This window comes from Brassica napus, chromosome A2 (assembly GCF_020379485.1).
Source record: "Brassica napus cultivar Da-Ae chromosome A2, Da-Ae, whole genome shotgun sequence".
In the NCBI taxonomy this organism is placed as follows: domain Eukaryota; kingdom Viridiplantae; phylum Streptophyta; class Magnoliopsida; order Brassicales; family Brassicaceae; genus Brassica; species Brassica napus.
Window position 1 is genome coordinate 2599249 of NC_063435.1, and position 26502 is coordinate 2625750.

Below are 26502 nucleotides of genomic sequence, written 5' to 3' on the forward strand. Positions count from 1 at the left end.
ATGAGCCGCACACCTCATGTGTAAGAAATTCCCATCTAAGACTAAAGCATCAGGGGCAATGGATCTAAAGACCTCATGGAATCTCTTAAGGGCAGAAGTATTGGCGGTTGCATTATCTACCGTTATGCAAAATAGCCTCTCAATTCCCCAGTCAGCTAAACACTCTAAAAGAACGTTCGAGATTGTCTGACCTTTGTGATCCATGACATATTTGAAGCCGATGATTAACTTCTTCAGCTGCCACTGATCGTCAATGAAATGTGCAGTGATAACCATATAACTTGCACCTGCGAGACATACAAACCGTGTAAGTCATTAGTTGAATAAAAGATTCAAGCTTGTATCGACAATTTTTAGTTTAAAAAATAATGTACCTGTCACTTGAGATACCCAAATATCAGTGGTAAGTGAAACTCTTTGTTTGCTTGAGATAAGCAAGTTCTTCAGGGCTGCTTTCTTTTTCACAAACATCTCGACAATGTTCCTTGTCAAAGTCCTTCTTGAGTGGGGTTTTGGAAGGTTAACCTTGCAAAATAAGACATCAAAAGAGTAAGTAAGTTTGAACCTTGTCAATTCAAGAACAAAATAAGACATTAAAATATTAAAAAGGCGGCAATGTACCTTGTCGCAGAAGTGTTTAAAAGCAGTACTTTCAATGAATGAAAGTGGCAATTCTGCTAAGACCACCAGCTCGTTAAGCGCTTCTTTGAAAAGTGCTTCACTCACTTTGAATCCCTTCAGGTTTCCTCCATTACCAATCTGTTGTTGATTCTTCTTCTGACTAGTTAACCAAGCTTTGTGTTCTCTGCAAATTTGCAGATGCTGCTTCAGGTTAGAAGTTCCGGACTTGGATGCACATGAAAAGGTCTTCTCGCAATGATGACAAATACACTTGTTTCGATTCTCCTTGGTTCTGGTGAAATGCTCCCACACGGTAGACCTTGGCACAACCATCTTCTTCGCCTTGTTCGCCTGAGACGTTACGTTTGTCTCTTGGAACTCTTGGTCCTCACCTTGCATTTCGACATCAGGTTGCTGGTTATTGAATGATGAGGATGCCATCTGCAAGAAAAAAAAATGAAATCAATCAAAACTAGCATCGCAATATATGAAAATAATAGAAGAACTAACATCACTCTGTTTTCAAAACATATATACTCAAGAAGAACTAAGTTTACTAAACTGCTAATTGTGATCGCAAGTGACTTATTACACACTGTAAACAAACTTAGTTTAGTATGGTTTTCAAAAGCCAAAACAGACGTAAATGAGAGAGCACGAGAGAGACCTATTACACACTGTAAGAAGAAGAAAACATAAGAACAACTGAAGAACTAACATCACACGAATGAACTCATTACACAAACAAGTTTAAGAACTAAAAGACAATTAAAGTTTCATGACAAATTCTTTTCAGATTAAGAACAAAAATCACAAGACTTAAACCCAAATCACCAATAATATTATCTACCTAAAATCTAAAATTGAAAAATAAAGATACATGAATGATGAATCGAATATTTAGAATGTAACTAGTAAGGACCTCGGATTGATTACTTTCTGTGTAAAGAGGTGGAATGGCTTGTCAAGTCTAAGGATTCGCAGAGACATATATAGGAGCTGGAATAAAGGTTCCAAGTTCGAATCGACGATAGAATCATTGAGGATATTTGATTTTCGGGTAATGGAAAGGATTTCGGATTGAATATAGGTAAGTTGAGATTTTGAAAAAGTTTGGTTGAGATTTGCGAAGAGAATCTGGGTGTATATATTCTCTCGATTCGCAATTGAAAGAAAGAGGGGTTAGGTTTGAGTTTGTATCGGGTATGAAGTGATTAACAATTGGTTGTCGGGTTTTTACCCGATCCGACCCGACACCCATTATAACTCAGAAACATGAACCGTACGGTTTATTTATAAAATCCGAAACCGAATCGAACCGCTTTTACCGGACCGGATACCGATCGGTTGTTCGGTTCTCGGATATATTGCCCAGACCTAGTTTAAAGTTTGGAAAACAAAACATATAATATTTAAAATTCTGATATATTCATGATGTATTTTACTTAGTTGGATTTCCGATTTCCCTTTTCTTGAATCATATTGAAAGCCTTACTAAAGGAAAAAACGGAAATAGAAGAAAAAAACAAAATTATCCGGATAAATGTTCGGGAGTTTGAACCCGACGTGAATCGAACACGCAACCTTCTGATCTGGAGTCAGACGCGCTACCATTGCGCCACGGATCCGGATGCTAAACAGTAGGAGTTATCATAATTGACCTATGAAAAAAGTTTAGTTTTAGGTTATTCAAGTGTTGTGTATATCGTTTTCAAAGATCGATCCAAAACGTATTACATGAGATCGTGTAGATTGCATGAAAACTGAATTCATTTTATAACCTTTCCGGAAAACTCATTCGAGAAGAAAGAGTAAAGATTCATCTATATACAATGAATAAATCTAACTCTAGTTCTAAGAACAAAATAGTGAACAATCATCAATGAAGCCGAGAAGTAACATTGATAAAAGTATCTTCAGGACAAGGGATGGTTAAGCCACCCATGGGATGATCAAACCCAAACTCTTCTTCTGATTTACTGAGGAGAGCTTGAAACGAAGGCTGGCTCAAGTATGAGACTGGCACCACATATCTCTTCTTCTGGCTCTCCCCTACGTACACAGCAAGAAACCCTTTAGGTGGTGCCGCTGAGGCTGCTCTTTTGCTTGTTGCGGTTGCTGCTGTTACGGAGCGGCCAAGAATCTTCTTTGCACTCATTATACTTCTCACTAAAGCCATTTCTAATTTTTTGGTTTGCTGAAAGTTTGAATTCTTTTGAAGAGATGTATGAAAATATAAGGTTATTGGATTGCTTGTTGTTGGTTGATGATAGAAAGAATGAGTTATGTGTATATATAGAACTATCAATGAAGATAATGAGTTGCAATCCTCTCTGAAAAATCTTTGAAACTTGTGGTGTTGAAGTGTGGGACAAGCTACCAAAATTTCACATGGTTCTGTCTTTCGCATCTGGAAAGAAATGCATTAATGCAATTTGTCTACTTTGATAATCTCCAACGGCAATTCACAAGGGCTTGTTTTCTCAATGTTTCTTTGAATCTGCAGTAATCAAGTGGTTGGTCTTTTGGCCTATTCTCTAAACTCTGAGGTCGAAATGGATTTATTAAGAACTAAAAGTAGGGACCTGTTGTTCTTCAACAGCAGAACATAACAAGCCCCTGTCAGTACTAATTATGTTTTTATTTGATTAAATATGACATTAATATTTATGTAATTTTTTTTATACAAGTGTCTCTCAGTTCATCATTTCAGGAGAACAATAAATATTTAGGCCTTTAAGCTTTTGGTAGAAAAAAAAGAAAAACAGTGTACGGAAGATAAATTTTGATCAAATCACTGATTTTGTGTCTGACATTGTTACGTGAGTTGAAAGACTGATATATAGTTAAACCAGCAGATAACCTAAAAAGAAGAGAAGCAGAAGAAATCTCAAGAAACATAACAAGATTTTCTAGAAGATTATGGGTTATACATAAGCTGTAAGAGCCTCGCTATTAGTTTCTACATGATTATTGTCCTACAACGTTATAGCAGAATGAACTTTACAATTAAACCGGATACTTAATGAATTAAACAAACTCTTAAACTGAGAGCTAATACCCTAAATGAATAATTTTGTTTGGTTGATAAAAAGAGCTGACTAATAGTAAGGCGATCCGTTTAATTTCATCTCTTTGCACTGCTCAGCCTCTTCTTTGTTAATTTAAAGCCTTCTAATTTGCTTGTTGTCATTCTTTTTTCAATGTTTGATCCAAAATGCATTAATATAACATGAATCATAAATATAACATGAATCATGATTATGTAACAGAATAATGACATTTACTTCCAGAACGTTTAGAACAACTCTTTCAGGAAGAAAGAGTAAAAATAATCTCCTCTATATACAAGGAACAAGTCTAACTCTATTCTAAGAACAAAATGATGGATAATCATCAATGAAGCCGAGAAGTCACAGTGATGAAAGTATCTTCAGGGCAAGGGATCGTTAAGCCACCCATTGGATGATCGAACCCAAACTCTTCCTCCGATTTACTGAGAAGAGCTTGAAACGAAGGTTGGCTCAAATATGAGATTGGCACCACATATCTCTTCTTCTGACTTTCTCCTACATACACCGCAAGAAAACCTTTTGGTGCAGCCGAGGTTGCTCTTTTGCTTGTTGCAGCTCCAAGAATCTTCCTTGCACCCAATAGACTTCTCACCAAAGACATTTCTAGTTTTTTTTTGTCTAAAAGTTTGAATTTCTTGAAGCTTTTGAAGGTGTATGAAAAAATTCAAGTTATTGGATGTATTGCTTGTTTGTTGGTTGGTGATAGAAATAATGGGTAATCCCTTATATATTAATTGAGGAACATTTCAAAAGATGTAACCTCAATTTTGTATTAATTAAAAGAGGCCCCAATGCATAGGTGGCACTCAATTAGGTAGTCAATTACATTCAATTGAAAAATAAGTAGGTCCACATTCGATTTTTATATGTTGTTAGATACATAAGTTGATCAAACTATATGATATAATGATATGATATGATATTTTCTTTCCTTAAATAAAACCTACGGAATTACCATAAATGACTAATATATATATGACAATTAATGAGTTTAATAATAAAGATTTGATAACAATGTATATCTCCTCCATCATTTTTTGTTTAATTTTATATTATTAAAATAAATTAAACAATCAAATTAGCTATAAAAATAAAATTTAGATTTTTTCGTATATGTTATATTTTGAATTTTTAAAAACGACAATAAATGACTAAAACTATTAAAATTATTATGTTAAAAATTAATGATCAATGGTTTAACATTTTTATTATAAGAAGATACACATGATTTTAAAACCATATGAGTAAAAAATATCATTTAATAATAAAATAAATATATATATATATATATATATTAAACACTATATACCATAAGATTACATAAATATTTTAATATTAAAACTTTCAATCAATTTTCAAGAACATTTATAAATTATAAACTTATTAAAGATTTCAGATTGAAAATTTTGTTATCGATGATTTAAATATTTTGTTATAAAACGATATGAACGATCATAGAACCGTATGATTATAAATTATTATTTAATAAATAACTATACAAAATATACTATTCCTAGAAAAATAGGTTGGTCCATCTTAACTTATATTACACTTTTTATTAAACTAACTATCGAATTGATAAATAACGTACCAAAAAATGTTTTGCACTTTCCTTAAATAAAAGCTACGAAATTACCTAATATGATTAACGTATATGTGAAAATTAATTATAATGAATAATAAATATTTGATAACAATTTTTGTATCTTAGTTCTTTTTTTAATTTTATATTATTAAAATATATTTAAAAATCACATTAAATATATAATAAAAACATTTATAATTTTTCTTATATGTTATATTTTGAATTTTTCAAAACGTCTATAAATTATTAGAAATTTGAAGATCTCCACTCTGAAAATTTTGTGATCAATAGATTATTTTTTTGTCATAATAAGTTACAAATGATCATAAAATTGTATTAATATGAACTTTTATTTAATATTATAAGAAGATACACATTATTTTAAAACCATATGAGTAAAAAATATCATTTAATAATAAAACATATATATTTATATATATATATATAGATTATACTATATACCATAAGATTACATAAATATTTTAATATTAAAACTTTCAATGAATTTTCAAAAACATTTATAAATTATAAACTTATTAAAAATTTCACATTGAAAATTTTTTTATCGATGATTTAAATATTCAGTTATAAAATGATATGAATGATCATAGAACTGTATGATTATAAATTCTCATTTAATAAATGACTATATAAAATATACTATTCTTAGAAAAATAGGTTTGTCCATCTTGACTTACATTATATTTTTTATTAAACTAACTATCGAATTGATAAATAATCTACCAAAATGTTTTTTGCACTTTCCTTAATTAGAAGCTATGAAATTACCTAATATGATTAACGTATATATGAAAATTAATTATTATGAATAATAAATATTTGATAACAATTTTGGTATCTTAGTTCTTTTTTTTTAAATTTTATATTATTGAAAGATATTAAAAAATCACATTAAATATATAATAAAAACATTTATATTTTTTCTTATATGTTATATTTGAATTTTTCAAAACGTCTATATATTATTTAGAAATTTGAATATTCCCACTCTGAAAATTTTGTGATTAATAGATTATTTTTTTTGTTATAATAAGTTACAAATGATCATAAAATATAACGCATATGAATTTTTATTTAATAAATATTCAAACTAAATAATATATATATATAACACTAATGATTTAAAGCAACAAGATTGACTGATCAATTTAATCGTCCAGTTGAAATCTTTCAAAAGTATGTGAAAGACTAAAGTCAAAGTAAATATGGATTTAGAATAGTAGTTATATTTTACTAACCAAATACCGAAAAAACCGAACCGAACCAAAACTAACCCGATATCCGGATTGAACACCCGTAATCCAAATGAAGCCAAACTATTGTTTCATTCTCCAAAATATAATAAAAATAATAACTTAATTCCGCGCAAGGCGCGGGTCTTATCCTAGTGTGTATATATAGAAAGATCAACCAATGAATTGAAACCTCTCTGAAAAATCCTTGAAGCTTGTGGGACAGACTAGAGCAGGGTTTCACATGGTTCTGTCTTCACCAACTGGGAAAGTTGTAGTTTAATGCAATTTGCCTTGATGAGATTATCAATTAAGTGTGGGACAAGAAACTAAAAACAAAATGCAATTCACAAGGGTTTGTTTTCTCAATGTTTGTTTAGATAAGACATATGTTATTGTCAATAATAAAAACCAGCAAGTTTCTGTTCTTCATGTTCTGCGGTGATCATATTCCCTCATCTCTGTGGTCTAAACGGATTTATTTAATAATAACTCAAAGTGGGGATTTTAAGTTTCTCAACAACAGAACAACAAGTCTCTGTCACAGGTTAACTTGTTCTTTGATGATATCCACAACTAGGATCACAGGACAGTTATACGTAAAAAAATGAACATCTCGTTAGGTTTAGTTTCTTGTCATCTATCATATCTAGAAGACAGAACCATGTGAAACTTTGTTTGTGTATGTTCATCATCAATCTATTTATACATCCGAAGACAGAACCAAGTATTCAATTCACCAAGTAGAGTAAATAAAGCAAATCCAAACCTGAATCTGAGCATCTATAACATTTTTTCAGAAGCTTCAAATTTTAGTTTTCCAGACACGAGAAATGGTTTTGTTCAGAGGTCTCTTGGGTGCAAAGAAGATCATTGGCGTTTCTGTAGCGGTTACAAGCAAACAGACCGTTTCAGCGCCAAAGGGGTTTCTTGCAGTGTACGTTGGTGAAGACCAGATCCAGAAGAAGAGATATGTGGTGCCAATCTCATATTTAAACCAGCCTTCGTTTCAAGCTCTTCTCAGCAAATCCGAAGAAGAGTTTGGATTTGATCATCCAATGGGTGGCTTAACGATCCCTTGTCCTGAAGATACCTTCATTAGTGTGACGTCAAGGTTTCAATGATGATGTTCCAAAAGAAGAAAAAACTAACGTTAGTTAGAGATATAATCATACAATGTAAATATGTTAACGTTTAACAATGTGAAAGAGTTAAATAATGTGAATAGTTTCAGAATGTTTTTTTCTCCCAAGTTAAATGAATGTGCAACCAAAACACAAACCATGAAAAGCTAACGAGCCTTCAATTTTTTTTCTCTCTCTGGATTCGTTATATCTAAGGGTGGTCTAAATTGCTTAAGTTCTCTTTCACAATTGCTACTCCCTTCTCAAAATCGATTTCCCTGAACAGGATAACATGAACAGAGATACTGGAAACAGAGTTCTCTGTTTATTATAATCCACCATTGATTATGCTTTCTTCAAACCTAAACAGTTTTCTTACGTATGCTACTATGGTTTTATTTCCTCTTTCTTGATTCTTTTTTTCTTTCTTCTAAAATCTGTATACCATCACCATGCAGACAGCAGATTATACTCCTAGTGAAACCGGGTGAAAAACCGGAGGGGAAATCTTTGCAAGGAAGCAAAAAATATCCGGATGATGTTCGGGATTTTGAACCCGACGTGAATCGAACACGCAACCTTCTGATCTGGAGTCAGACGCGCTACCATTGCGCCACGGATCCGGATGTTTATACACTCACGTATACTTATCTAAGCGTGATTTGATATAATACAAAGTTAGGGTTCCTTCGTTTTCAACGATCAATCAAAAATGTATTTGACAAGATCGTGTCTATTGCATAAAAATGTCATTCACCTTGTAAACCTTTAGAACAACTCTTTCAAGAAGAAAGATAAAAAAAGGTCATCTATTTACAATGAATATGTCTACTTCTAACTCCAAAAATAAAATACTGGAAAATCAGTTATTCATCACTGGATCCGAGAAGTCACATTGATGAATGTATCTTCGGGACAAGGAATGGTTAGGCCACCCATTGGATGATCAAACCCGAACTCTTCCTCGGATTTACTGAGAAGAGCTTGAAACGAAGGCTGGCTCAAGTATGAGATTGGCACCACATATCTCTTCTTCTGACTTTCTTCTACGTATACCGCAAGAAACCCTTTTGGTGGTGCCACTGAGGCTGCTCTTTTGCTTGTTGAAGCTCCTGCGGTGTAGAGGCCAAGAATCTTCTTTGCACCAAGTAGACTTCTCATCAACGCCATCTCTTTTTTGTAAAGTTTGAAAATTCTTTTGAGGCTATTGATCAGATGTATGAAAAGCTTCAAGTTGATGGATATGTTGCTTCCTGTTTGTTGATGATATAAAGAAAGGGGTATGTGTATATATAGAAAGATCAATGAATGAGTTTGAACCTTCTTTGAAAAGTCCTTGAAACCTGTGGTCTACAAGTGTGGGACAGGCTAGAACATGGTTCTGTCTTTAACATCTATAAAAGATGTATTAATGCAATTTGTGTACTTGGATAATCTCCATATCCAGTTCACAAGGGGCTTGTTTTCTCAATGTTTCTAAGGAAAGAATTCGTCTATTTTACTTATAATTGTCATGTGTGATCCTAATATAATCAAAGAACAACTTCAACGGTGGCATAGACTTCTTGTTATGTTGTTGAGAAATTTCAGGTCCCATTTAGTTCTTATTAAATCCATTTAGACCACAGATATGAGATAATAGGACAAATAAACAACCACAGAACGTGGAAGAAAGAACCTTGCTGGTCTTTGTTATTGACAGTGGCATATGTATCATCTAAAGCTTTTTGAGAAACAAGCCCTTGTGACTCATCTATCATCAAGACAAATTTCATTAATGCATCTTTTCCATAGTTCTTAAGACAGAACCATGTGATCTGCTCTGGTCTGTCCCACAATCCAAGTCCACAAGTTTCAAAGTTCTTTTCTATGAGATTTCAACTCATTCATTGATCTATCTATATATACACACTGAGTCATTCTTTCTATCATTAACCAAAAACAAGCAATCCACTAACTTTAATCCTTTCATACATCTTCAAAAGCTTCAAAAGAACTCAAACGTTCAGCAACAAAAATAAAACGAAATGGCTTTGGTGAGGAGTCTATTGGGTGCAAAGAAGATGCTTGGAGCTGCAACAAGCAAAAGAGCAACCTCGGCTGCACCAAAAGGTTTTCTTGCGGTGTACGTAGGAGAGAGCCAGAAGAAGAGATATGTGGTGCCAATCTCATACTTAAGCCAGCCTTCATTTCAAGCTCTTCTCAGCAAATCAGAAGAAGAGTTTGGGTTTGATCATCCAATGGGTGGCTTAACCATCCCTTGTCCTGAAGATACTTTCATCAACGTTACTTCTAGGCTTCAGTGATGATCCAACATATTGTTCATCTAGTTAGAGATAGACTTGTTCCTTGTAAATAGAGGAATTTTTTTCTCTTCTTGAAAGAGTTGTTCTATATTTTTTAAGTGAAGATCTATGTTAATGCCATATATTTTTTTAAAAGTGAATACCATTCAATTTTTTTAAAAAAAAAAACTCACCAGAGAATCTTTACAAAGCATGAAGAACAAAAATCATGTTGCTTGTCCTCCAGTCAACCAGATAAAAACATATGAAACGCATATCTATGTGAAACTCTGTTTTTTGTACATCACAAGTTTCAGCTCAGTAAAGTCTCTCGGCTCCAAAACAATGATATCGGTCATAAAACAGAGTTAATCTTTGTAAATAGATAGACACCTTTTCCTTTGATCATACAAAAACATTAAGAAAAACTTCCCACATAATCAGCAGATTTCGTTTGTCAAGTAAAATGTGTAATGTGTTACTGAATGCTTGCTCTGTCTTACTTCTAGCAAATGTCATGTGATCCAACGTATCCAAAACACTGAGATAATCGAGCCATACCAAAGCTGTTTAAATCTGTCTCAAAACGAGGTATCCTCTGCATATAAGTGGTCTTTAGGGTCATTTGATTGTGCAGTGAGATCACTGAGATGGTAATCTTAAGATTAAAATATAATTGTCATAAGACAAGAATATTAATGAAGATAAAAAAAGCTAATTTGTCATAAGACAAGAATCTTATATTTGTTTGTGTTCTTAGAAATATGGCATAGACATTTGAGCTTTGTAACCTCTTGTAACTCTTTCTTAACAAAGAATGAGGAAAACAGCTAACATATTTACATTGAATAATTCTATATATCTAACTTGGGCTAACTAATGTCAGTTTTCTTCTTCTTCTTGAACATCTTCATTGAAACTGAGACGTCACATTGATGAAGGTATCTTCAGGACAAGGAATCGTCAAGCCACCCATTGGATGATCAAATCCAAACTCTTCCTCGGATTTGCTGAGAAGCGCTTGAAAAGAAGGCTGGTTCAAGTATGAGATTGGCACCAAATATCTCTTCTTCTGGACCTGGTCTTCACCAACGTACACCGCAAGAAACCCCTTTGGTGCCGAAAATGTCCTTTTGCTTGTAACCGGTACAGAAAAGTTAATAATCCTCTTTGCACCCAAGAGACCTCTAAACAAAGCCATTTTCTTGTGTCTGGAAAATTGAAATTTGAAGCTTCTGAAAAAAGGTTAGATGCTCAGATTCAAGGTTTGGATTGCTTTATGAAGACTTGGTTATGTCTCTGGATTTATAATAAATAGATTGATGGACTGAAAACCACCCTGGAACCATTGAAGGCATGGGACATACAGAAAGAGAGTATCACATGGTTCTGTCTTCTAGAGATGATAGATGACAAGAAACGAAACCTAACGAGCATCATCTGTTTGTTTTCTCATGTCTGTCTAATAAATGAAGAGAAGAAATGAAGGTACTCAATTTTTCTTACGTATAACTGTCCTGTGTGAACCTAGTTGTTGATATAACCAGAGAACAACTTGACCTGTGAAAGAGACTTGTTGTTCTGTTGTTAAGAAACTTAAGGTCCACACTTATAGTTCTTATTAACTAAATCCATTTAGACCACAGAGTCATGAGGGAATATGATCACCACAGAACATGAAGAACAGAAACTTGCTGGTCTTTATTATTGACAATGGCATATGTCTTATCTAAACAAACATTGGGAAAACAAGCCCTTGTGTATTGCATATGGAGTATGTCTTTAATATATTGTCCTACTTATCAATCAAGACAAATTGCAATAAACTAAAGGTCTCCAAATGCAAAAGACAGAACCATGTGCAACTGTGTTCTCGTTTGTCCAACGCTTCAAGACCACAAGTTTCAAAGATTTTTCAAAGTCTTCAACTCATTCACTACTCTATATATAATACACAAATCCCACTCTTTCCATCATCAACCAGCAAGCAGCAATCCAATAACTTGAATCTTTTCATACATCTCTTCCAAAGAGTTTAAAATTTCAGACAAATGGCTTTGGTTAGAAGTTTATTGGGTGCAAAAAAGATTCTTGGTCGTTCCGTAACAGCAACAGCTTCTACAAGCAAAAGAGCAACCATGGCGGCACCACCAAAAGGGTTTCTTGCGGTGTACGTTGGAGAGAGCCAGAAGAAGAGATATGTGGTGCCAATCTCATACTTGAGCCAGCCCTTATTTCAAGCTCTCCTCAGCAGATCTGAAGAAGAGTTTGGGTTTGATCATCCAATGGGTGGCTTAACTATCCCTTGTCCTGAAGATACTTTCATCAATGTTACTTCTCGGCTTCATTGATGATTATCCATCATATTGTTCATCTAATTAGAGATAGACTTGTACCTTGTTAATAGATGATTTTTTTCTCTTCTTCTTGAAAGAGTTGTTCTATAATTTTTTGAAAGTGAATGACATAGACACAATTCGCTCAATAATCTTTAATGTCTTCTGCTCTTATTTGATCAATACTTCATCCGGTGTGTCTCTGTATTCAACATAAATAATTTTTGAAAATATGAAAAAAAAAAACTAATAAGATTATCATTACAAAGCATGAAGAACAAAACCATGTTACATGTCCTACAGTCAAACCAGATTAACACATCTGCAACACAAAACTGAGTGAAACTCTTTCTTGAGAAAAAAAAACTATGTGAAACTCTTTTCTTTGAATATCACAAGTAACAACTCTGTAATAACGTTCTTTTAGCTCCAAAATAATGATCTAGTCATCAAACAGAGTTAATCTTATACAGAGAAGTTTGTTGCAGAGAATATGAAATTCAGTGTAAATTCAATTATTTAATCATACAAAACATTAAGGAAACTTTTCAATATAATCAACAAATTTTGTTTGTCAATCGGGTTAGATGTGTAATGCGTTCACTAAATGATTACTGAGATGGTAATCTTCAGATTAAAAGCTAACTTGTAATAAGATAAAAATATTACTGAAGATATAACATACTACCCATATGGCCATATATTGGTTTGTGTCTGAAAACAGATATGGATCATAGACAATTGTGTACGCAAGAATGATGAAATTTTTATCAAAAAACTTGCTGCAAGTTGTATGACTAATAAACCATTGTCCTCACAGAGCTTTGTAATCTCTTGAATAACTCATAGAAAAAGCTAACATATTTACATTGAATAATTCTATCTCTAACTCGGGCTAACTAATGTCAGATCTTTATTCTTCTAGGACATTATTGAAACCGGGAAGTCACACTGATGAAGGTATCTTCAGGACAAGGAATCGTTAATCCACCCATTGGATGATCAAATCCAAACTCTTCCTCTGATTTACAGAGAAGAGCTTGAAACGAAGGCTGGCTCAAGTACGAGATGGGCACCACATATCTCTTCTTTTGGACCTGGTCTTCACCAACGTACACCGCAAGAAACCCCTTTGGCGCTGAAACTGTCTTTTTGCTTGTAGACGCTACAGAAAGACCAATAATCCTCTTGGCACCCAAGAGACCTCTGAACAAAGTCATTTCTTGTGTCTTGAAATTTGAAATTTGAAGCTTCTGAAAGAAGTGTTAGATGCTCAGATTAAAAGGTTTGGATTTCTTGGTGAATTGAAGACTTGGTTCTGTCTCTGGATTGTATAAATAGATTGAAGATTGCTAAGTATGGGACATGCACAAACAGAGTTTCACATGGTTTTGTCTTCTAGATATGATAGATGACAAGAAACGGTACCTAACGAGCATTATCGGTTTGTTTTCTCATGTCTGCATAATAAATGAAGAGAAGAAGTGAAGGTAATCAGTTTTTAATGTATAACTGTCCTGTGTTAACCTATTTGTGGATATAATCAAAGAACAACTTAACATGTGACAGAGACTTGATGTTTTGTTGGTGAGAAACCTCAGGTCCCTACTTTGAGGTCTTATAAATTAAATCCATTTAGACCATAGAGATGAGGGAATATGATGGCCACAGAACATGAAGAATAGAAACTTGCTGGTCTTTATTATTGATAGTAGCATAAGACTAACGTACAGAACATTGAGAAAACAGCCCTTGTGAATTGCATATGGATATGTTTTTAGTTTATTGTCCCACACGCAATCAATCCAAATCGTATTAAACTAAAACAAAGCCATGTGAAACTTTGCTCTAGTCTGTCCTACACTCACAAGTTTCAAGGAATTTTCAGAGAGGTTTCAGATCATTCATTCATCTTTCTATATATACACATGACATTACCCATTCTTTCTATCATCAACCAACAAATTACAAGCAATATTCCAATAACTTAAAATCATTTCATACATTTTCAGAAGGTTCAAAATAATTTGATCTTTCACACAAAAGAAATAGAAATGGCTTTACTGAGAAGTATGTTGAGTGCAAAGAAGATTCTTGGCCGCTCCGTAACAGTAGCAGCCGCAACAAGCAAAAGGGCAGCCTCGGCCGCACCAAAAGGGTTTCTTGCAGTGTACGTAGGAGAGAGCCAGAAGAAGAGATATGTGGTGCCGATCTCATACTTGAACCAGCCTTCATTTCAAGCTCTTCTCAGTAAATCCGAGGAAGAGTTTGGATTTGATCATCCAATGGGTGGCTTGACGATCCCTTGCCCTGAAGATACTTTCATCAATGTTACTTCTCGGCTTCAATGATGATTATTCACCATTTTGTTCTTAGAATTAGAGTTAGACTTGTTCATTGTATTATAGATGAATTTTTCGAAAAGGTTATAAATAGAATATTCCGTTTTCATGCAATTGACACGATCATGTCAAATACAGTTTGGACAAATTTTTTTGCAGAAGTACATTAAAATTTTGGATATTAAAATTAAATAATATCTTAAACAAATTACATGATACTTATCATCTAAACCAAACTAAATATTTTCATACAAAATATAAAACAGACTTGGAAATAAAACTATTAACATATCACAAATTTTGACTTTAACAAATATATATTTTCATGCAAAATATAAAATAGAAAAACGAAAGCAAATTTAAAATATCACATATTCTTAGATTGAGTGATATTTTAGTACACTAGATAATACATCTATGTATACCAAAAAAAAACTACGGCTTAAAACATGTACTGTGAAATCGTCTTGGAACTCACGTAACCATGAGAGAAAACAACAATGATGTAATCCAATGTATGTTCACTCTGTTTTTAATATCTAACAAAGCTCAAAGACTGGAATATATCGCGTTCTCCTAAAATAGTGAAGTGAGAGACACTTGTATATTCTTTACTTAGAACTAACTTACGCAATTGAAGCTCAATCAAACAAACATCCGTTTCTTAATTAATATTTGAAAGAGAGAATCATGTGAAACTCTGTTCGCGTAGGCAACAAGTTTCAACTCATTCCATTGATTACTATATATATCCTGAAACGGTACAAACTCTTCATATCATTAACACTCAAGCAATCCAAAAATTTGCCAAACATTCAAGATGCACTTATATTAGACAACAAAAATTGACATTCACATTGAACTTTGTAACTTGGAACAACTCTTTTCTCACAAAGAACCGAGGAAAAAGGTTGACCTATTTACATTGAATAAATCTATTTCTAACTCGGACTACATAACGTTAGATCTCTCTTCTCTTCGGATCACTTTCCCTTTAGCAGAGAAGTCACCGTGATGAAGGCATCTTCAGGACAAGGGATCGTTAAGCCACCCGTCGGATGATGAAAACCAAACTCCTCTTCAGATTTACTGAGCAGAGCTTGAAACGAAGGCTGGTTCAAATACGAGACAGGAACTACGTATCTCTTCTTCTGGATCTGATTCTCGCCAACGTACACCGCAAGAAACCCTTTTGGTGTACTAGCCGTTACAGAGCGGCTCAAGATCTTCTTAGCACCCAATAGACTTCTCACCAAAGCCATTTCTATATTTTTTTCTTGTCTGAAAGTATGAATTCTTTTGAAGCTTTTGAAGAGATGTATCAAAAGATTTAAGTTATTGGATTGCTGATTGTTGGTTGATGATTGAAAGAGTGGGATATGTATATCATATATAGAGCAGTGAATGAGTTGAGGAGTCTCTGAAAAATCTTTGAAACTTGTGCTCTTGAAGCGTTGGACAGACAAGAACAGAGTTGCACATGGTTCTGTCTTTAGCATTTTGAAACTTCTTGGTTAATGCAATTTGTCTTGATTGATGATGTCTTATCTCTCAACAACTTTGTCTCCGACAATGACTTCACCAAGAACCAAACACTGACCCTTCTGATTAAAGCCTATCATAATCTTCTTTGAGTAACAACTGTCAAGTGTGATCCTAGTTGCAGATATCATCAAAGAACAAGTTAACTTGTGACAGAGACTTGATGTTCTGTTGTTGAGAAACTCCAGGTCCCTACTTTGAGGTCTTATTAATTAAATCCATTTAGACCACAGAGCTGTGAGAATATGATCACCACAGAACATGAAGAACAGCAACTTGCTGGCCTTTATTATTGACAATGGCATACCTCTTATCAAAACAAACATTGAGAAAACAAACCCTTGTGCATTGCATATGTGTATGTTTTTTTTTTTTAATTTATTGTCCTACATTCAATTAATTATATCATCAACCAAGACAAATTGCATTAAACTCAACCTTTCCAAATGCTAAAGACAGAACCATGTGCAACGCCTCAAGGCCACAAGTTTCAAAGATTTTTCAGAGAGTCTTCAACTCATTCACTGATCTATATATAATACACATATCCCACTCTTTCCATCATCAACCAGCAAGCAGCAATCCAATAACTTGAATATTTTCATACATTTGTTCTAAAGCTTCAAAGGAGTTCAAACTTTCAGACAGAAAAAAAAAACAGAAATGGCTTTAGTGAGAAGTCTATTGGGCGCAAAGAAGATTCTTGGCCGAGCAACAGCTTCTACAAGCAAAAGAGTAGCCATGGCGGCACCACCTAAAGGGTTTCTTGCGGTGTACGTAGGAGAGAGCCAGAAGATGAGATATGTGGTACCAATCTCATACTTGAGCCAGCCTTCGTTTCAAGCTCTTCTCAGCAAATCAGAAGAAGAATTTGGGTTCGATCATCCAATGGGTGGCTTAACCATTCCTTGTCCTGAAGATACTTTCATCAGCATAACGTCTCGGCTCCAATGATATGAGTATTCACCATTTTGTTCATAGTATATTCATTGTTTAGAATTAGAGTTAGACTTTATTCATTGTATATAGATGAATGTTTAAAGAGTTTCTCGAAAAGTTATAAAATGAATTCAGTTTTCATGCAATGCAATTAACATGATCATGTCAAATACGGTTTGGCTGGATCTTTGAAAACGAAATACACAACATTAGAAGAACCTGCAATTATAATTATCTAACCATTGAATTAAGCCAATTAAACATCCGGATCCGTGGCGCAATGGTAGCGCGTCTGACTCCAGATCAGAAGGTTGCGTGTTCGATTCACGTCGGGTTCAAAATCCCGAACATTAATCCGGATATTTTTTTCTTTTTGGCTCCAGATTTGTTGTTCGCATTTGCTGCGCTCATTCGTTCCACTGTCTTGGTGTTCCACTGTCTTGGTTCGGTAATCTAATGTCTCCTAACCGACGTTAAAATATTGATGTTGTTATTCAAGAATCATGATCTCTTTGGGTGTTGTATGGCCCATACAAAGCTTGTCGTCTGTAGATTTACATCAGAGACAATAGCAGGAAGTGAAATTGTATATTGACATCTTGTTTGAGACAGAAGTCATAACAATGTAAACCAGTAAGTGAGCTCAAGTTTTCTTTTGAAAATGAAACAATAGAGTTTGAAACAAGACTCGAACCATTGAAGGTAGTAACAAGAAGATTCAGAAACAAGAAAACGACTTAATAACTACTGTTGCAGAAGTAGCCAGGATTTTCAGTAAGCCATTGATACAGTATGCTACCAGAAACAAAGGTTCAGATCCATATATCATCCTAGGTTGCAGGAGAGCTTCCGAATCTTTTAACACCTCAAGTGATGCAACACTCCACTTTGAACCCTATCCTCTCCATGTGTTTCTGTAGGATGAGTTATCGCGAAGAGAAGCATCGTGTGGCTTGTACTCCATGACGTACGCATGAGGCAGCTTCAAATGCCGCTTGATTGAGTCTCTCAACCCCATCACTGCCTGTTCACAGAAAAACATGGCACTGAATAAGTATACCGAACAAAAGAAAGGAGATCTTCTTTGTGAACAGTTTTCTCACCTGATGATCAGAGGCATTGCGATTCCATACACTAATGATGTCCTCGTTGATGCGGACACTCAGCACCGCCCCACAAATGTTTTCAGCATCATCAAGCTGGTCGCCGACCAACGCAAGAAGCTGAGACAAAACAAATAAATGAAAAGGGTTATAACATGATTCCCAGAAAACATTTATGTAAATACTCAACAGAAATGACCACACATAAAGAAGATGAACTCACCAGATCCTCCCAGAAGCGAGCAGATACAACTTTGGAGAAACGAATGATCCACTTTCCTCCATTGCAGTTGGCAGCATCCTAAAGGATATGAATTTAGGCTAAGAGATACAATTTTTTATGTATAAGAGTTCTTCTTCCTATAAACACCTACCTCCCACAAGGGGCGAATCCCATCCTTGAAGAAATGAAGATCTGTTGGATTAGGCAAAAGAGAAGAACGAGCAAGGTGACAGTAACTGGCCCAAAAACCTTCAACCTAGTTACCACACCAAATCCAGATCTCAATAAATCAACAAGATAAGCAAACAGCTTCAAGAATAGTATTTCTAGCGCTTACAGTGCTGAACTCAACAATCTTCTTAATGTTATCCTCGTAAGACGTCTGGCTCCTGACTCCTGGTGTCCGACGTGTGTACCAAATCGCAAACTTGTACTACAAAATTTTACACGACACAAAAAAAAAAGATATAATCTCTTATTCAAAATCCCTAATTTCACAATCTTAAGAGCCACTGAGCTAGTAGTATACAATCTTAAGCTAAGCAAACGAAGAATGCTCAACAATGGTATAATCTCATGTTCATAATCCCTAATTTCGCAACAAAACCTCCAGAAACATAATCCGAATCGTTCCACTACCATATACCAATCTTGAACACACGAGGAGCAAAGTTTCAGCTAAGATCAGATTCAAATTGAAAAAAATGAGGAGCTATTGTATAATCTTTCCTCAACAATGGTGTAATCTCACAATCGCAAACCCTAATTTCACACCATTCAAAATCTGAATCTTTCTACTACCATACATTAATAGCTCAATCTCGCACGAGGATTAATGTTTCAGCTAAGATCGGATTCAAAAATTGAGGATCGAATGGATAATAAGGAATAGAGGACGGACCCGTAGAGGATGAAGACCATCCTTGAGCTCGCGAGAGTAGCGTTCATCGGAAAAGGAGTCGGTAACGTACTGCGACTTGATGTTGTCGATGTTTGCGGATTCTTTTGCGTCTCTGATCTCATCGTCCCTCCGCTCCGTGATCTCCATTTTAGGGATGCTGCAGGCGTTTCGGTTTCGAATCCCTAATTATCTAATCTAACCAGGAAGGAGACAGAGACAGGGTGAGACGGAGAACTCTTTTTGACTATAGTCTCTTGTTTACATAGAGGTCAACTAATGGGCCCTATTGGGTTCTTCTAATGGGCCTCAAAAGACTTTAGTTTTTATTCTTTAATTAACAAAACAAATCATTTGTTGATGAATTAATTTCCTCTGTTAATTTGTTTGGTACTTTTGATTTTTTTGTCTGCTGAAGTATAAAAGCTTACATGCATTCCAAATTATAATGTTTCTTTTTTTTTTTGTGTGTGGTAAATCAGCAGTAAATTTAGAATTGTTGGGTATGTAAACATATACACCAACAGCAACTAAAAACATAAATCTTTTCAATTAGTCTCGATCGATCTCTTGTGTCTGCAAAAGTAAGTGATAGTAAAAATTTATAATCCCTAATGAAACATTGGTTTATAATCCCCAAAAATGAGAAGAGTCACACAACAAATGAAACATTGGTTTATAATCCCCAAAATTTAAGAAATAATTTACATAAATATATATAGACTTCCGAACTTGTAATTCTTTTTTTTTTCTGTTTCCCTAAAATCTCAAAACCAGCTCTGCATGCACATAATTGTTGTTAGTAGGCTACGGATTAAGCTGAGACTCACCAAAACAAGAAGCTTCCAATTAAGAAAGAGCAAAGAACGCACTTGCATCGGTCTAGTTAGGAAAATCTACTTCCCACTCTGCATAAAGGGTGACTTGAAAATACTTTATTATCGATGAGCTTAGTAGTTAGGTTGCTTGACTTTTTATGGACATATTTTTTTCATAACTTTGGAGTTCCTGTCACTGTATGTAAATCATGTTTTGCTTCTTTGTGAATACTTTTCTTTCTTTCTTGAATATTCTTGTCATGTGTCCACTTCATTTTGTCTATATGGACTAATATCAACGGTTTAGTTTAATTGGTGCTAGAGGTGGACACTTGGGTCGTACATGTGAAACAAACTTGGCGACTTGTGGATCACTGTGGTTCACATGTTGAAGTTTCGTTGCCTGTCGTTCTTGCGTATGTGTATGACACTAGAATCTCTATAAAGATCTTTTCCACTTAGGAATTATTAGTTGAGAAGCTTGTACCAATGTGATTCTATCATCTTCTGGTCAACAAATGCAATTTAAATCTATTTAAATTCTATCACAGTTTGATGATAGTCTAAGATTAAGCTCTTTTAAAGATTAAACTTAATTTCAGTTTTAAACTGATTTAGTTAAAGCCTAAAATCAAGGAAGCAATCTCGTGATTATTTCATGTTTATAAAGTTGGCAACAAAAGGCAAAAGCAGAACTAAGAGATGGAGTCAAAAAATTCAGAAAACGAATCTCTCCACTGCTATCTCTATATTATTTTTTCCTCAAAACTAAACAGGTGACTTGTATCACACGTAATACTTTCTTCCTTTTTCTTTGGAATTGTTTGTTAACTACAAAAGTTTATTAGTGTACTTGAATATAAGAACCATATTTAAATTATGAAAAACGTTCAAATGGTGGTGGTACCAAGTTTATGGTTGAACTAATGAACTCTCGTCTTCTCTAGCCATCTGGAAAGACGTCTTAATCCATAAACAAACAAAAATACTCAACCTACGATCCAATTTTGTTTAGTAGAACTTAGTAGTTAGTACTAAAGATTATTCATAAGCATCATCTAACTAAAATATGATTTCATCACTATGAATTTGTATAAACCAATGGTTATGAGAAATCTAATATCAAATAGAGAAGGGGCCTTGTCAAAGAAGACAATTGATACTTCTACTTCTTAACGTGGGTCCAAAAACGTAACATCTTTTTTGTCACTTCATGTCTCTAAATCACCATAACCATTTTGGATTCTGAATATTTGTTTTGGTCTCTTCTTCTTCTTTGCTCTATTAAAGGATCTAGAAACACCTTCACAACAATGAGAAAGAGAGAGAGACATAGAGGCCTCTCCTCAAAACTATCAAACCTAAAAACTCCCTTTCTTTTTGTGAAACCCTAACCTGAGAAACCAATCAACAACTCGGAAGAGATGGATTTAGAAGATTGGGAATTAATCCCCAAAAGTCCCTACAAGATTCTCAATCTCGATCAAGAAGAGGATCATGAGGCAGCCATGAAGATCATTAGAAACACCCAAAAAAGCTTCGACATGGATTACTTCATCTGCCCAACACAGGATCCTGTCGGAGAAACAGAGTTCCATCGAATGTCAAGCGTGGTCCCCACACAGCTCCTCCAAGTTCCCATAACTTGGGAACCCGTGTACACCGTGGACGACACAAATCACAAGAAGAACCAGGATCCGGAACTTTTGACGGACTCTGTTCCGTCGCCAAGATTAACCTTCAAAACAGCGAAGGAAAACGAATTTGTCGACATGAAAGTAGACTTACCACTGAGGTTCACAAGTCCTCTGCCTCAGAACGATGAGAAACAGTCTCTCTCAGGAGTGTTAGCAAAAGAGTACTATGATGAGATGGGAACAAAGGTTGAAGAAGGCGGTGACGTGAGGAGCAAGAAAGGGGTTGATTGGGATGAAGAGAAGAACATATGTGGTGAAAAAATGAATCTGTGGAAGATGAGTCTTAATGGAATTGGAGCTATATGTTCCTTTGGTGTTGCTGCTGCTGTTACCACCTTCTGTGTGTTCTTCCTTGGACAAAGCAATAGCATCCGAGGTTGTCGAAACAAGAATAAGATCCTCAGGTTCCGGATTTACGCTGATGATAATAAGGTAATTCTCTTTTAATAATTAAGATTCTGAATCCAAACCAAAATTCTCAAAGGAACCAAATGAATTTTAGGTTAGTGTTGCTTGAAGGACCTTGCTAAAACTCTTAGTTAGATAATGCCGTCTTGGTTTTAATCTCATAACATTAATCTCAAATTATATTGAATTATATCCCATAAATCCAAAAAAAAAAATAGAAAACCTGTAATGGGATTTTGATCTATTTGGATGAATCAAGACCATTTAGTTTGGTATGCTTCTTCTTGGTGGCTAATGGTTTTTATTTTATATGGTTAGTGGCTAATTGTTATTAGAGTTAAATGTAGACTTCAATACATTTACGTACGTGTTTGGTTTCATTGGAAGCTAACGATCAGCAAAGTAGTATGTATCTTTGATTGACCAAAGTGATAAGGATGTGTTAAGCGTCGTGGCAAATTGTGAGAAGTTACTTACATTGTCTTTATATGTGTATTTATACGTAACTGTAGTCTGTAGAGAGGTTATTATCATCTAGATTAGTGTCATATCATGTGGCAGACTATTTCTTTTAAATGTTCAAACTCGCTGTAACTCCATGACTATCTTTTAAAGTTGATTTATACGAATACATAATTTAGTTATATTTTGGTACGTTGCAGCGAATAAACGAAGTAGTGAAGCATGCAACAAAGATTAATGAAGCAATCTCTGTGATGAAAGGTCTTCCGGTGGCAAGAGCTCAAATATCTTTTGGAGGATACTACGATGGACCTTGAAAAAATTATAGCCACATCCGTTTAGGATAATAAATTCATCAGAGCCAAATGTCTACTGTCTAATTACCAACGGGCTCTCTCCATACAGCTTGTATAATATGAATTTAGGAAATTCAATCAATGATGGTTTATAAATTCTACATTATTTATCTGATGATTTATATTTTTGATTTTCGATGCCTATAAAATTTGGATAGTAAAGTGAAACTGCTTGAAAGTTACAAACTCTTTATTTGATTTCAGATTACAAACAGAAGTATCAATGAATAAAAATTTACAAAACTCAGTGTAAGAGTTAGAAGAAACATAGAGGGTTATGATTGTCTGGTTATGATCTGTCTCTTTAACTTTCTGCACAAGGAAGAGACGAAAATTTGACCTAAATCATCTTCATTGAGTTTTCTCTCTCATCTCCTTGAGATTCCTCCAAAGGTATCTTCCACTAGCCATGTCGACGAACACCCAGAACCCATTCTCCATCTTCTGTTAGGTGATAAAAAAAGGAGACATCATAAAACTCCCATAAACTGAAAACAAAAATTCAAGAAAAGCAAGAAGATATATATGCTTACCTTATTGAAACTGAGTCCTTGTTTATCATTCAGTTCGACCGGTGAGTCATCAGAGATGAGTTCCGGCGATGAACTCACCGTCTTCCATGCAAAATATCCGGCAAGAACCGCCGAGAAGAACACCAATAGGAATCTCAACGGACACATATCTCCTGATGGAAACTGGATTTGATCTCAATGTGCTGAAAAATCTAAGGGTTGTTGAAATTGTGAGAGCTAAAGAAAAGAGAAATTTAATTAACACATGTCTCCCCTCTCAGCTCTCGCTGCCAAAAAGGAAACGCGTTTCTGAAATTTTCAGCAAAGGGAAGATGGGAATTGGAAACTTGACATATACGTCAACGACTTATAAACGCATAATATTCCAACGCTTTTATAAAACAGCCCCAAATATATTTTTTAGTGCTTACAGTTAAGTCCTAAAATTCTACAAAACCACTTTCAGAGAGATTTTTGAATTAAACTATTCGAATACGATGATTACAAAGAGTAAATGTATATGAAGGATAAATAGATTAAAAAATGGGAGTCTAGAAGGGGTTGACCTCAACTACCACTCATGTAGTTGTATTATTGTATCATACAAGTTTGTCAACGCGGCGCAATTACACAATTGGATAAAAGTCATATCGTTTTTGTCAAAGTTGAGGTACATCATGAATTTATTTATATCAAACTTATTCATACAGAAAAGAGCTTGATAGAAGTAGAACCATGGACTCTGATAATTGATCAACATTTTACTACTGGGTCACTTGATAAAACCAAAGTACCAAAAACTAGAAACTGGAAAACAATTATTACCATATAATGGTTATTAAAACATTTTTCATTACCCAAGATTAAAAAGCAAAAACTACAAGCAACTAAGGCTATAAGGTTAGTATCCTCCTCTCCCACGGCCTCTGGAGAATCCTCCACGCCCCCTGGGAGCACCTCTAAAGCTGGAGAATCCTCCACGGCCCCTAGAAGCACCTCTGGTTGAGAATCCTCCACGGCCCCTAGAAGTACCTCTGCCTCTCCCACGAACTCCAGTAGATTGTCCCCTGCAAGAAAAACAAAAACATAACAAGACTCTTGTTAAAAGACATGTACTAACACTTGAAACCTAAGGAGACTCAACAACAGAAAGATGCTTACTTTGGCTGTGGAAGGAATTTTGCTAGGGGCATTAGCTTAAGAGGGTTAATGTAGAACTTGTCCCCTTCGGTATATGAGGTAGCTACAATACCTTCCATCATCTTGATAGAAAACAGCTGAACAAAAGGAATCAATGGTTTCACTATTAGTAAGCAGAGAAGAAGGCACAGAGAGAGAGAGAGAGAGAGAGAAAACGAGAATAAACACTAACAGATTCATTAATGGGACCAAAGATCTCATCTACTTTCCCAATCTGAGTCTTGTTCTGTAGGTAGATTGGGGCATTAAAGTGAGGGATTTTCTCTTGGCAGAGCTTGGTCACAGCATCACCCTCAGAAGCATGAACAAACGTTGCAACTTCTGTTATAACCCAACGAAAGAAAGAAACTTTGTCATAACGAATAACTTCACAAAGTTTATACCTTTAACTTAAAGATGACTCTAACAAAGGGATAAGACTAATTTGTCAAAGGTGACAACTTTTGTTAATAAAGACTTCTGCTTGAGCTGTAAAGTGAGAGCGAAACCAAGAGAGGAGAGAAAACGAACCTACGACTTGGTCGGGAGGTCCTTCGTCGCGCCAGCCACCTCCACCACCACCACCAAAGCGGCCACCTCCACGATTAAAACGTCCGCCACCATCTCTTCCTCCTCTTCCTCTGAAGCTTCCGCCGCCACGTGGTGGTCTCATCTTTTGGTTTTTTTTACTTTCTACTGCGCTCTGCTTCTCGCTCAATAGGGTTTAAGGTTTTAATTGTCGAGGTGACTACTTGTTCACAATAATGATAAAAAAGGGTGCGACTAGGGTTTTGAGCAATCACAAACCGGTTACAACTAAACCGGGAATTGAACCGTGCATCGAACCAGACAGGTTAAAAGGCTTTTAACGAGTTGACATATTTTGGTAGGCTTGCTTGTAAACTAGGCCTAGGCGTGCAGATCTTCGGGTTGGGTTTTCGAGTCGGTCCTCGGGTCCTTTCGAATACGGGTATGGTTTGAGTTATTCAGATTTTAGATATTTTGACATAACTAAGTATTTGGAAAATTTTGGTTTTAGGTAGAATCTGGGATTCAGGTAGACAATTTTATGCATGTAATAAACCTGTAATATTCTGATACAAGTGGTTTCGGTTATGTTTCGAATTTTTAGATACTTTTTTGTATTTTTTAATGTTTTCGGGTCATTTTTTGTGGTTTAAGGTTTTTTTATGTATTTTTGACCGTCTGTTTATAATTTCTTGATCTTTTGGATATTTTTTATATGTTTTAATACTTTTGGATTGGTTATTTCGTAATTTTTTGGATCTATTTTATAAGTTTTGAGTACAATTCAGATATATTTCACCTAATTTATGGGTTTTAGATCTGACCAGAACTGAACCCTAGATCCGGTAGGATAAAAGTGGACTTAAATTTTATAATTTACCCTAATTTCTACTGCATATATATAGTAATATTACACCCAAAATTTACTATATACATGCAGTAGATATTCAAGTAAAGTTATTAAAATTTGGATCCATTGTTACCCGACCGGATCTAGAGTTCAGTTCGGATCAGATTCAAAACCCACCGATTCTTCTTAATGAAACTTTATGGGATAAATGACATTATCCGTAACCGAACAAAAAAAATTCGGGTCTTTCCGACAAAAAGCCCATGCCGCCTTTTGTAGACTACATAGAATTTTTTTTTGTTGTTGCTATAACCAAACTATTATTACATGTATGTATACTTGTGTTTATGCAATGCATATTGAAGAG

At 34.8% G+C, this 26502-nt stretch overlaps 15 protein-coding genes and 3 non-coding genes across 18 annotated transcripts; 7 read left to right on the forward strand and 11 right to left on the reverse strand.

Annotated features, from left to right (window-relative positions):
- Positions 1-2177: 2177 nt before the first annotated feature.
- Positions 2178-2249, reverse strand: TRNAW-CCA. Its single transcript has one exon. It is a non-coding gene; the product is annotated as a tRNA-Trp (tRNA).
- Positions 2250-2373: 124 nt separating this feature from the next.
- LOC125582892 (auxin-responsive protein SAUR23-like) lies at positions 2374-2800 on the reverse strand. The gene has a single exon (XM_048749335.1). The coding sequence runs from the start codon at positions 2798-2800 to the stop codon at positions 2501-2503; it is 300 nt and encodes a 99-aa protein (XP_048605292.1). The 3' UTR covers positions 2374-2500.
- On the reverse strand, positions 2374-4409 carry LOC106432506 (auxin-responsive protein SAUR21). The gene has a single exon (XM_048749369.1). It carries the CDS (start codon positions 4294-4296, stop codon positions 4018-4020), a length of 279 nt encoding a protein of 92 aa, XP_048605326.1. The 5' UTR covers positions 4297-4409; the 3' UTR covers positions 2374-4017.
- A 2819-nt stretch (positions 4410-7228) lies between these two features.
- On the forward strand, positions 7229-7847 carry LOC106432504 (auxin-responsive protein SAUR21-like). Its single transcript, XM_013873347.3, has one exon. The coding sequence runs from the start codon at positions 7367-7369 to the stop codon at positions 7655-7657; it is 291 nt and encodes a 96-aa protein (XP_013728801.1). The 5' UTR covers positions 7229-7366; the 3' UTR covers positions 7658-7847.
- A 361-nt stretch (positions 7848-8208) lies between these two features.
- Positions 8209-8280, reverse strand: TRNAW-CCA. The gene has a single exon. It is a non-coding gene; the product is annotated as a tRNA-Trp (tRNA).
- Positions 8281-8391: 111 nt separating this feature from the next.
- LOC106432498 (auxin-responsive protein SAUR21-like) lies at positions 8392-8945 on the reverse strand. The gene has a single exon (XM_013873336.3). The coding sequence runs from the start codon at positions 8825-8827 to the stop codon at positions 8531-8533; it is 297 nt and encodes a 98-aa protein (XP_013728790.2). The 5' UTR covers positions 8828-8945; the 3' UTR covers positions 8392-8530.
- Positions 8946-9543: 598 nt separating this feature from the next.
- Positions 9544-12430, forward strand: LOC111204526 (auxin-responsive protein SAUR21-like). Its single transcript, XM_048749363.1, has one exon. The coding sequence runs from the start codon at positions 9685-9687 to the stop codon at positions 9961-9963; it is 279 nt and encodes a 92-aa protein (XP_048605320.1). The 5' UTR covers positions 9544-9684; the 3' UTR covers positions 9964-12430.
- Positions 10644-11143, reverse strand: LOC111204525 (auxin-responsive protein SAUR20-like). The gene has a single exon (XM_022699519.2). It carries the CDS (start codon positions 11141-11143, stop codon positions 10853-10855), a length of 291 nt encoding a protein of 96 aa, XP_022555240.1. The 3' UTR covers positions 10644-10852.
- On the forward strand, positions 11894-12430 carry LOC111204530 (auxin-responsive protein SAUR21-like). Its single transcript, XM_022699533.2, has one exon. The coding sequence runs from the start codon at positions 11994-11996 to the stop codon at positions 12291-12293; it is 300 nt and encodes a 99-aa protein (XP_022555254.1). The 5' UTR covers positions 11894-11993; the 3' UTR covers positions 12294-12430.
- A 671-nt stretch (positions 12431-13101) lies between these two features.
- On the reverse strand, positions 13102-13614 carry LOC111211758 (auxin-responsive protein SAUR21-like). The gene has a single exon (XM_022713028.2). The coding sequence runs from the start codon at positions 13496-13498 to the stop codon at positions 13208-13210; it is 291 nt and encodes a 96-aa protein (XP_022568749.1). The 5' UTR covers positions 13499-13614; the 3' UTR covers positions 13102-13207.
- A 550-nt stretch (positions 13615-14164) lies between these two features.
- LOC111204531 (auxin-responsive protein SAUR21-like) lies at positions 14165-14734 on the forward strand. The gene has a single exon (XM_022699535.2). It carries the CDS (start codon positions 14333-14335, stop codon positions 14627-14629), a length of 297 nt encoding a protein of 98 aa, XP_022555256.1. The 5' UTR covers positions 14165-14332; the 3' UTR covers positions 14630-14734.
- Positions 14735-15432: 698 nt separating this feature from the next.
- On the reverse strand, positions 15433-16171 carry LOC111211762 (auxin-responsive protein SAUR21-like). The gene has a single exon (XM_022713032.2). It carries the CDS (start codon positions 16117-16119, stop codon positions 15604-15606), a length of 516 nt encoding a protein of 171 aa, XP_022568753.2. The 5' UTR covers positions 16120-16171; the 3' UTR covers positions 15433-15603.
- A 483-nt stretch (positions 16172-16654) lies between these two features.
- LOC106432493 (auxin-responsive protein SAUR21-like) lies at positions 16655-17252 on the forward strand. The gene has a single exon (XM_013873331.3). The coding sequence runs from the start codon at positions 16826-16828 to the stop codon at positions 17114-17116; it is 291 nt and encodes a 96-aa protein (XP_013728785.2). The 5' UTR covers positions 16655-16825; the 3' UTR covers positions 17117-17252.
- A 115-nt stretch (positions 17253-17367) lies between these two features.
- TRNAW-CCA lies at positions 17368-17439 on the forward strand. The gene has a single exon. It is a non-coding gene; the product is annotated as a tRNA-Trp (tRNA).
- A 300-nt stretch (positions 17440-17739) lies between these two features.
- Positions 17740-19578, reverse strand: LOC111204528 (eukaryotic translation initiation factor NCBP-like). The gene is made up of 6 exons (XM_022699528.2): positions 19329-19578; positions 18765-18860; positions 18579-18683; positions 18428-18505; positions 18205-18324; positions 17740-18125 (listed from the first exon to the last, which is right to left on the reverse strand). Exons 1-6 carry the CDS (start codon positions 19473-19475, stop codon positions 17997-17999), a joined length of 675 nt encoding a protein of 224 aa, XP_022555249.1. The 5' UTR covers positions 19476-19578; the 3' UTR covers positions 17740-17996.
- Positions 19579-21409: 1831 nt separating this feature from the next.
- LOC106432461 lies at positions 21410-23199 on the forward strand. Its single transcript, XM_013873301.3, has 2 exons — positions 21410-22272; positions 22911-23199. The coding sequence occupies exons 1-2, from the start codon at positions 21568-21570 to the stop codon at positions 23025-23027; spliced, it is 822 nt and encodes a 273-aa protein (XP_013728755.1). The 5' UTR covers positions 21410-21567; the 3' UTR covers positions 23028-23199.
- A 36-nt stretch (positions 23200-23235) lies between these two features.
- Positions 23236-24087, reverse strand: LOC106432462. Its single transcript, XM_013873302.3, has 2 exons — positions 23600-24087; positions 23236-23510 (listed from the first exon to the last, which is right to left on the reverse strand). Exons 1-2 carry the CDS (start codon positions 23744-23746, stop codon positions 23418-23420), a joined length of 240 nt encoding a protein of 79 aa, XP_013728756.1. The 5' UTR covers positions 23747-24087; the 3' UTR covers positions 23236-23417.
- Positions 24088-24319: 232 nt separating this feature from the next.
- Positions 24320-25528, reverse strand: LOC106379219 (putative H/ACA ribonucleoprotein complex subunit 1-like protein 1). The gene is made up of 4 exons (XM_013819225.3): positions 25289-25528; positions 24951-25099; positions 24740-24855; positions 24320-24645 (listed from the first exon to the last, which is right to left on the reverse strand). The coding sequence occupies exons 1-4, from the start codon at positions 25428-25430 to the stop codon at positions 24480-24482; spliced, it is 573 nt and encodes a 190-aa protein (XP_013674679.2). The 5' UTR covers positions 25431-25528; the 3' UTR covers positions 24320-24479.
- Between the last annotated feature and the right edge of the window lie 974 nt (positions 25529-26502).